The 10,137-nt window shown below is 50.2% G+C and overlaps 1 protein-coding gene across 2 annotated transcripts in view; it reads right to left on the reverse strand.

Moving 5' to 3' along the window:
• Positions 1-10,137, reverse strand: part of LOC149325747 (tRNA pseudouridine synthase-like 1) — a 38,445-nt gene that overhangs the window by 26,631 nt on the left and 1,677 nt on the right. Inside the window, exons 2-4 of one of the 2 annotated variants that reach the window (XM_089563822.1) lie at positions 9,397-9,527; positions 7,925-8,171; positions 3,872-4,054 (exon numbers count right to left, since the gene is read on the reverse strand). In XM_089563822.1, the coding sequence (XP_089419948.1) occupies positions 3,872-4,054; positions 7,925-8,171; positions 9,397-9,527 (561 nt within the window). The remainder of the gene's footprint in view (positions 1-3,871; positions 4,055-7,924; positions 8,172-9,396; positions 9,528-10,137) is intronic. The other variant, XM_089563823.1, reaches the window with a different exon arrangement.

The following is a 10,137-nucleotide window of genomic DNA, read 5'->3' on the forward strand; positions in this document are numbered from 1 at the left end:
TAAGAAAGGAAATAGGAAAGTGAAAGATAGAGGGGAGGACAGGAAAAGGCGACTGCCGATTTCCCCCGGTCGGGTCAGGCCGGAGGTGCCGTCTACAGGAAGCTGGGGCCAAAGTGGTGTGTTGCCTCCGCCGAGGGGCCTTAAGGGTCCAAACGCTCGGCATCGGCTCAACCACCAGGATCCCCTTTTCCCCGGACACGGCGATGCCACGCACGGCTAAGCGCGGATGCTCGGGTCCGTGGTGACGCATTGTTCACCATCATCCCCCTGAGGGGATGTCCCTGCGGATGCTCGGGTTAACCCCGTGGTGTCGCCACTCACCAACGTCTGCATGCTGCAGACGCCTCCCTGCGGGGACAGATTAGGATGCATTGTATTGTATTTTTGTTTGTATCGTTATTTTTTACATGTGTTCTTTTCCCCTTTTCTATATATTTCTATATATTGGCGCCGCCCGGGGACACCTGGCGGCAATATAGTGTGTCATCTCTGTGAAACTGTATTTTTCCCCTGGTATCCTCCCGACAATAATGCCCCCAACGGGCGCTGTAGGTATCAGAATAAATAAATAAATAAATGCAGATGCGATTCTCAAGCAGGCACCACAGCAGGAGGGGCACTGGCTCAGGTGAACTGCTGCCGGCGCGGCGTGTGGTAACTCGAGAGCGGCTGAGTCCCTACGCTCTGAGTTACGGTAGAGGTGCAAAAAGCGAATGCTGCTGAGAAAGCTGCACATATTCGGTCATTGTTCATTTACTACCGTAGAGAGATTCCTCTCGAAAGCACCATGACGTGAAATTAGCAGATTAGATTAATCTTACTGGCAGGCTGTCTGCAGGCGCACAAGTAAGTAAAGCAGTAAACGGAGCAATCTACCGTATAAACGCGTGTAAGGGCCACACTTTTTTTTCCAGATTCGGGGGCCAATTTTCGGGGTGCGGCCCATACACATGACGTACGAAAAAAATTTTTTTTTTAAGTAGAAACACACCAACCAGGGAATGAGCGGCATTTATTCTACATTCAGTCGCCACTCACGGAGTATTTCAACTCTGAGCTGGTGCTGTGCTCTGGTGCATGCTCATCCCAAAGAAGCCGCGCAGCATGTCCGCTGTCAACGCGTAGCGGTTGTTCCGCATTTCCATCACATAGCAGAGCAGCTCTTCCAGTTCAGGAAACTCGCACGGCTTGCCTCGGAAAGCGAGCTTTTCGCAGCTTGTTTTTTTCAATGCACCCTTTTGATTGCACGATCATCGGACGCGCTTCTCGGCCACGTCGAATTCCCTGTCCGGCGCACGCTTGCCGCATTCGAGCCGTGTAACTGATAAGGTGCTTGCCCATCGTGCTAAAACTGCATTACCCGGCGGCAGCACACGAAAGCCACAACTACGGTGAACGCGCTAACACGCCATAAAAGGCTGGAGCTGGCGATACTGATGCCGATGTAGATAACACATGGAGAAAGGAAAGAAAGATGCCGATGTAGATAACGCATGGAGGAAGGAAAGATAACGGGAAGTCACGGGGGAGAAAAAATTGCTGATGATGATGGCTGCGGCCTCGGGCTCCATCCATGGACGGTTTTTGGAAGCTCTTGTGCGCGTGCTTGGCCTCCGCGATCAAGCGCTCCCCGATCGAGCAAACCGTTGTCCACAGCCGGAGCCGATCGCGGAGGCCACGGCGCGTGCATTTAGAAGGCTATTCCCACCTGGGTCATGGAAAGTTCGGGTGCGGCCCTTACACGGATTTATTTTTTTTTTAAAGATTTCCTTCGGGAAAACGGGGTGCGGCCCATACACGGGTGCGGCCCTTACACGCATTTATACGGTATTCTCTCCCAAGTGAAATCACCAATTTCCCACCAGATATAAAGAAACAAAATTGTTTCACTAATCACACACATACCGCAGCTGGCAATAGCAACTTGTGAAGAAGCTTCGAAGGCGCTCCGTTTACTTTTATCTCCACCTGCACTGCCTAATGCTGTACTGCTACAGTGCCTTTTCGACAGTGCCACCCACTGCACGTAGTGGGGACGGCAGTCCAGCAAGCAGTAAGATGGTGAAAAGGGCTTCCAAATGAAACTCTTCATTTGGGCTGACACGTGCCCGCAGAGAAATGAATGACTCGGTAGTGGCTTAGCAACAAATGGCAGTCGCTGAAGAGAATGCCCGCCGCTCTGGGCCGTGCTCAGTTTAAAGCTGACAGTGAACTTTCGAGATATGGTGTGCAAAGTTACCACAACAGTCAGTGACAAGGTAGAATTTGCTCCGCCTGGATGTGATCAGTCGAGAGAAATCTGGTCACGCCTTGCATCACAAACAAAGTGATAAAGCCATGTGCTGCCAGCTTTGAAGAATGGACAAACGCACAGTGCAAAGATTCCCGGTAATATGTTCAACCAACCCTGTATTTGCCTTGTTTAGGACTGAGTTGATGTATCTTGAGCGCTTTGCACGAAGGGGCGTTATTTCACCGTCGTCGTCATCATCATCGTGAGTATGGCCATTGCACGGTGAAGACCCCCCTCCCATGTCTCTCCAATTAACCCTGTTCTCTGTCAGCTGCAGCTGCCTTATCCCCACAAGCTTCTTAAAGGTGCAGTGAAGAGGAATCTGAACTCGTCTTCTTGCAGCGGCAACTTGATCTACACGTTCCGGGCGTCCTTAGAAACTTCGAATGATTGCCCTGTGCAGCCGATATCCCTAATTTAAGTCAGATTAACATCCGGCTCCCACCTTTTTTTTATTCCCCGCATACATTGGGAGGAGTCAATCAATGCATGGAGTGCCTTTCAGGCAGTCACGTGGCGGCTTTGCTTTCGCTTTTATTTTGCTTTTAGGTTTCCGTGAATAAATAGATCTAGTCAGAGACTACATAGCTGCAAATTAGGCCCACGGAAATAAAAATATGCATGGACTCTTTGCTTTTGCCAATCACTACGTATCACTCCGTCAATGGCCGATCGGCAAGCTGCCACGGGACCAGTTGAAAGGTTGGCTCACTCATCCCACCGTCTGTGGGGAATTAAAAAAAAAATGCCGGAAGCCGGGACGTTTAATTGGATTTAAATTAGGGAAATCGGCCACACAGGGCAATAATTTGCAGTTTCTAAAAACGCTCGAAACGTGTAGATTGAGTTACAGCAGTAAAAATACAAGTTCAGATTCCTCTTCAGTGCACCTTTAATCTCGTCCGCCCACCTAACTTTCTGCCAGCTTCTGCTACGCTTGCCTTCTCTTGGAATCCACTCCGTTACCCTTAGGGACCAGCGGTTATCTTGCCTTCGCATTACATGCCCTGCCCAAGCCCATTTCTTCTTCTTGATTTCGACTAGGACATCATTAGCCTGCATTTGATTCCTGATGCTCTCCGGCCGCTTCCTGTCTCTTAACGCTACACCTATCATTTTGTTTCCATAGCTCGCTGCCCTGTCCCTATCTCAGGTTGAACCCCGTTTCTGCCCCATAGGTGAGTACCGGTAAGATTCTGCTGTTGTATACTTTTCTCCTGGAGTGTCAACAAAACAAGGATTTTGACAGCGAAAGCGCTCAAAAGGACAGGGACGACAGAAAAGGAAAGACATGCAAAGTGCTTTGTATGTCTTTCCTTTTCTGTCGTCCTTGTCCTTTTGAGCGCTATCACTGTCAAGATGTAAAACCAACTCGCCCACTCAATTCCATTAAAAAAAGGATGTGACAGGGACACAGGATGGGCGCTTGTCATGTCATGTCCTTATTTCACTCGTTCTAAGCCCCCCCTCCAGAAGCATTTCTTCCTGCCAGAGCAGCAGCATGAGCCTTCTGTCACAGAGCAGTTTCAAGAGCACCACAGCGGTGGTCAGTCGGAGGCGGGCATGCAGTCAACTTACTGCACGATGTGGCACCGGTTGAGTTCGGCCAGGGGCAGGAAGGCCCGGATGCAGTCGCCCCGCCAGGTGGCCTGCCTGGCCAGCGCACTCTCCCGGAGCACGGCCAGGCGGTAGCGGTAGCTGCGCCACTGGGCCAGGTGCCGGGCATGGAACCACTCGGGCACCTGCAACACCTCCCGGACACTGCAGACCCCCCCCCCCCCCCTGCTCACTCACTTCCATCCCGAATGCTTCTGTTGTTGTTGCGAATGCCAGAAGCAAACCCTTGGAAGCCCCATCAAGAGATGAGCCACAGACGGACCCCTGCCTGGGCTCTTGAACTCCTGACGGTATACGCCCAAAGTACTGTCACTTACTCACTCTGCAGCACGGCATGTGCTGCTGTTTCACTGGGCTGCTTGCCGCAACTTCCACCATATTTTGCAAGTGCAGATAACAAAAAAGTGTTGCTGCACTGCTCCAACACTGTGCTGAGACATGTGCCACAGGCATATGTACAAGGAGTGGCACTAGCTAGCAAGGAGAGACCTGCAGCACACCAGAGCATGCCCCAATCAACTTGGAGCAGCTGCAAAACTGCACGCACTCTGCTTTGGCTTTCATAGGGCCCTTTTGTTACGTAATTCATCTACCTACCACAGTAGAATCCCTCTACAGTAGACTCGGACCAGTAAAAATCTCTACTATATCTGGGTCTTCACTACTGTATCAGTTGCTAGCGATGGCATGGCTCTAAGGATGCTCTCTGGTAATCAACTCTCGCTACTCACTAAACACAGTGTTGATTTATAAAAGAGACATTCACAAGCACCGTCCATCCTGCTCTTACTTGTCCCATTATGTGGTACTTATTTATTTTCAGCCATCACATTTTCAATTTTGATTGTGTCCTCAGGAAGTACCTCATTTGCGCAAACACAGTGCGCCTACGAATTTAACGTGTCTGATTCCAACTGAAAACAAAAGTTCTGTGTGAACAAGGTGTCATTATCCGCAGCCTCAGTCTCGTTTAAGAGGCAACAGTTAAACGCGGGACACGGTCAGGGTACCACTTGCGCAGTGCCGCCTCTGCTTCCCTGCTGCGAATGTTAACCCTGTTCCCTTCACTGCGCTGTCTTTCCTTTCCCCGGCACCAGGTATTCTCAGCGACCTGCATCTACTTCTCTCTGCGTTAGTATCCAGCTTTAATTTTTTCTATGCGTGCTTTGCCTCACGACCCCAAAGACTTGGCTTCTATTCACATCTTCAGAGCTTGATGGTGAAGCTATCTAGAAAAGCACCATTCTATCATTTTTGGTAAGCAATCAGCCCCAAATGTCGGCCTCATGCGTGCTGCACTGTCACCATTCTACGGGAGGTACTCAGGTACATCACCACGGCCAGGTGCTCTTTACAGTAGCCGTTTTTTTTTTTCTTCACTTTGCTATATATCCAAGTTTACTACACCGGGGTTCTACTGTATTTTAGATGTCTTTCGCAGGACAGGTGGGTCCTGATGCGTAAAAAATAAAGCTGCCCCGCCGCCCATGGCAGAGCACGCTTGGTCCTCATGCATGAATGGGAACCATCTTCATTTTAGCGACGCAGGTGGAGAAAGGCGGAGCATGCCCTTATAAACGTAGGCCACCTATTTACCACGCTCTTTCTGGCGATGTTTGAATCCTGTTGCTGTTGCATCCTGACAATGCCCCCTCACACGACACACACAAAATAAAATTCAGAGTAGCATGAAGCCGTCCAGAATAACAGACTGTAGTATTTAAAAATTTAACACACAACCCCCCTGAAGATTGTGAAAGGCAATTGTTGAAACATTTCCTTGGTCATCCTTCAAGTTTACAGCCACTTGCACACTGACTTATGGTTTTGAATGTTGTGCAGAAAGCGGCCAGATTTGTCTGGAATGACTGCAGCTTCACTTGTGAACAAGGGCAAGAAGTTGTCACACTACAAGGACAGGCTGGCACTGTGGCGCTGACAAGTAGGATTCCAATTTTAAAGATGAAACACTGACGTCACACGATATCAAGAGTGAATAAATCTAGCAGCGCAATTTTGAACCGCTGCTAATGAGTGAATGAGATACGACTGGCGCGGTTTTAGACGGGCAAGGCGTATTCAAGTTTAAGCAAAACTAATGTCTTGTACGCAAGCAATTTAACACGTGGCGAGGCATTTTCGCAGGTGACGTTTCAAATTAGATGCCGAGATAGTGCACGCCAAGACAGATCGTGAGAAAGGGTACTTATCCAATTGGACCAGCTCTGGTGGGGTGTTAGCGTAAGGAAAGAGAAAAGAGCCGCGACGGCGCGAGAAGCACATGCATTCACATTTAGTAGCATCTCCAAATTGCCGCACCATTCTAGAACACTGTTCAGGCCATACTGCACAGCTGCTTGGTCATAGCCGTTGCTCATAGGACATTAGAGGAGACACAATGGGCTATGTTGGCCATCATCACCGTCAGCTGGCCCACTGCAGAACAAAACGCCTGTCTCAAACTAACCCTGTCCTATGCCAGCTGAGACATTCTATCCCCGCAAACTTTGTAATCTCATCTGCCCAACTAACTTTCTGCCGTCCCCTGCTACGCTTGCCTTCTCTTGGAATCCACTGCATTACTCTCAGGAACCAGCGGTTATCTTGCCTTCGCATTGCATGCCCTGCCCAAGCCCACGTCTTCCTCTTGATTTCAAATAGGATGTCATTAACCCGTGTTTGTTCCCTCACCCACTCCGCCCTCTTCCGATCTCTTAACATTACACCTATCATTTTTCTTTCCATAGCTCGCTGCGTTGTCCTCAACTTAAGCTGAACCCTCCTTGTTAGCCTCCACGTTTCTGCCCCACAGGTGAGTACTGTTAAGATACAGCTGTTGTATACTTTTCTCTTGAGGGGTATTGGTAAACTGCCATTCATGATCTGAGAGAACCTGCCATATGTGCTCCACCCCATTCTTATTCTAGTTATTTCCCTCTCATGATCCGGATCTGCGGTCACTACCTGCCCTAAGTAGACATATTCTCTTACTACTTCCAGCACCTCGCTACCAATTGCGAACTGCTGTTCCCTTGCTAGGCTGTTGAACATTACTTTGGTTTTCTGCATGTTAATTTTTAGCCCCACCGTTCTGCTCTGCCTGTCTAACTCATTGATCATGCTTTGCAGTTCATGTCCCGAGTGGCTTAGCAAGGCAATGTCATCAGCGAATCGCAAATTACTCAGGTATTCTCCATTAACTGTTATCCCCAACTGTTCCCACTGAAGGCCCCGGAATACCTCCTGTAAACAGGCGGTAAACAGCATAGACGAGATCGTGTCTCCCTGCCTGACACCTTTCCTTATTGCAATTTTATTTCTTTATTACCGCCTTGTCTCCAGCCTGCTTTTTACCTACCTTTGCATTAAAGTCGCCCTTCAGTACAGTGTACTGTGATTTTACTCTGTTCATTGCTGATTCCACAACTTCGTAGGAGCGTTCAATGACTTGGTCGTCATGGCTGGATGTAGGTGCGTAGGCCTGCACCACCTTCAGCTTGTACCTCTTATTAAGCCTGATTACGATAGCGCACTGATCAGTGAAACTGTACGATGGTGCAGCCCAGAGCTGTGTCCATGGCGATTGTTCTTTTAAAGCTGGCACATCTCTTGCTTTTGATGGCGATGTAGGCTCCCCAAGCTGTCCTGAGAAATGGCAGTTTGCATCCCAACGGTGATGCTGACAGGCATGACGATCATGTGTTCACGTCCAGTAAAGATTGGCACGCGGTCGCCCCATCTTGGCACAAGACAGTGCATCCCGAAGGTACATCCGATGACCCATCTGCAAGGGGGGCACTAAGCAGGAAGGCATGCTGGTGACCATCTGCACAGCAACAGCAAACTGTCCAGAGAACTGTACTGGTCACCCAGCTGCAAAATCTGTGTGCCCTTGAGCATCGTCGTTTGCTAGTGCCTAAAGTGTTCCACAGTGAAAGGTACACCACTCTGAGGTAACCATGGTGTCACCTACATTTCCAGTGCAACGAAACATTCTCCACACAGGCCACTCACAGGATGTCGTGCCCGTGGCGTGCGAGGAGCTTGTTGAGTCCCGCGGCAAGCAGCTCGGGCCGGAATGATTGGCAGGGGTTCATGGGCCGCAGGTCCACGTGCGCTGCATTCTCGGTGGCGTGCACGCCGGCGTCAGTGCGGCTCGCCGGCACCACCACCGGATCACCCAGGCAGCCCAGCTGGCACAGGGCGGCCTGCACACGTGCAGCGACATCAGCTGCCACAGTAGTAGTGCCCCACTGCAGCACTGCAGGGTGAGGGAACGCCATCGCAAACACACCACTCCACCTGACGCACGCCTCCAATGGGAAGGCATGTTTGGTAACATAGCGACGCTGCTGCAATGTAATTCAGTTGTGGGTTCACCATTTATTGAAATTCTTTTTGGCATAACTTATAAAACTGACAGTACTAGCAGAACTAGTAGCAGACAAACGTCAGTCAACTTGGTTTCGTTTGGTTTACGGGGTGTAACGTCCCATAGCGACTTAGGCTATGAGGGACGCCGTAGTGGAGGGCTCCGGAAATTTCGACCACCTGGGGTTCTTTAACGTGCACTGACATCGTCAGTCAACGTACCATAAAGGAGCTGAAACATACGGGTAAAGTCGCAATACTGGAATGTTTCGGGAGATTTGCACAGGAACAATGTGCAGCAGGTAGATATAGAGGGATCGTTGGCGCCTCGCAGGAGCGAGGCGAAAGTCAGTCGCAGCTGCACTAATGAGCCAGACACTGCCGCAGTACGTCGAGTGTTTCGAGCGCCTTTGGTTGATAGCGAGACGAAGCTTAGTTCCACAGGCAACAAAAGTTTGAAACACGCTGGCTAACTGCTGTGGAAATGCGCCCTCAGCTGTCTCAGATGAAGCGGCTCTGTGGTATCAAGGCATGCACAATCCGAAATGCCCGCTCGCTACAAAGGGCACAACTATCTCATCTCATCACTGGCGCGACATTGATGCCGGCCGAATGCAGGCCAAGCTGAGCAATGGGAGGGTTGCACTCGTTGGGGGTGTGCACATTCGCGTGGCGATAGTGAGCTTTTGCCCAGCTCGGCAAGGCGGCGCTGACACGCATTTTTTTGTGTGTGTGGTGCAATCCATTTCCTTCTGTATTACCGTTACCAGCTAGCCCCAATCAAGCTACTGTTACTACTGTCCGCAACTGTACAGCCGCTCGTGGCCAACGCCATAAGCAGTAGCCTCATTGCACCGCTGGAGAGTTGCAGCCAAGCTGGAATCAGGGTGCCTAGGGTGGAGACAACTGCATCGTCTGCCATGTTTCTGCCCACTCCTCTCAATGCCCACGCATGTGGGGGCTGAACGTGCTGCCTTGCAGAAATAATGTTTTGCTGATGGAGAGTGAAAATAAGTAGGAAAATGCAGCTGCTGACAAATGTTTCTGCGGAAGTAAAATATATCCACTTTTCAGGCTCATGAACAATCCCAGTAATAACCCTTGCGGTTGCACACACGTTAATGCTGCCACTGTGGCCGTGGTCTGGTCCCAAAGCTGGTCATCACATGCAGGCCTCCCCACCTCGATGGCGCCCTGGACGGTCCAGTGCTCGGTGCCCGGACGGCTGCTCTGGCGCTGGCTGCCACTGCAGGAGAGGAGAACAGCAGCCGGTAAAAAAGTGGCAGATATGATGTCTAGGAAATGCCTCTCAGTGCTCTTCAACAGGGCAATCACACGCGGAAGACTCAGCGCAGACCTCTGTTCAGCTGGTGCGCGTTCCTCTCTCCTCCTCCAGTTTTTTTCACACTGTGCTCCTGCCTCAGACGGGATGCCAAGCTTCATAGCAAATCTCACTGCTTCTTTTGAGCGCTCAACCTGTATGCCTATGAACACCCACGTCAAGAGCAGTAAAACACATTTAAAACGGGTTTGCGTGTTAAGCACAGCATGTTTGATGCCCTTTAATCTATGCAGGAGGCAGTGCATCATTCTGCGCAACTGAGACTGGATACGAATGAGTGCTTACATGTAGCATGTGCTAATGCTGCCAACATTTTACGCTCAATCCATTTACGTGGCCTCAGGGGGTGGGTAGCAAAATTTTGTCCTTTTGAAGTGTTTTCCATATGCGGTGCAAGTCGGTGTTCCTGTTCTCGAACTAGCTGCAGTCATGTGAGAGCAGCGGCACTACAGGTCGGTTGTGGGCTCCACACAAGCTAACCATTATCTTGTCCCTTTGCATAAGTTTCTGTGGA

This window comes from Amblyomma mixtum, chromosome 10 (assembly GCF_055824585.1).
Source record: "Amblyomma mixtum isolate Tamu chromosome 10, ASM5582458v1, whole genome shotgun sequence".
Classification (NCBI taxonomy): Eukaryota; Metazoa; Arthropoda; class Arachnida; order Ixodida; family Ixodidae; genus Amblyomma; species Amblyomma mixtum.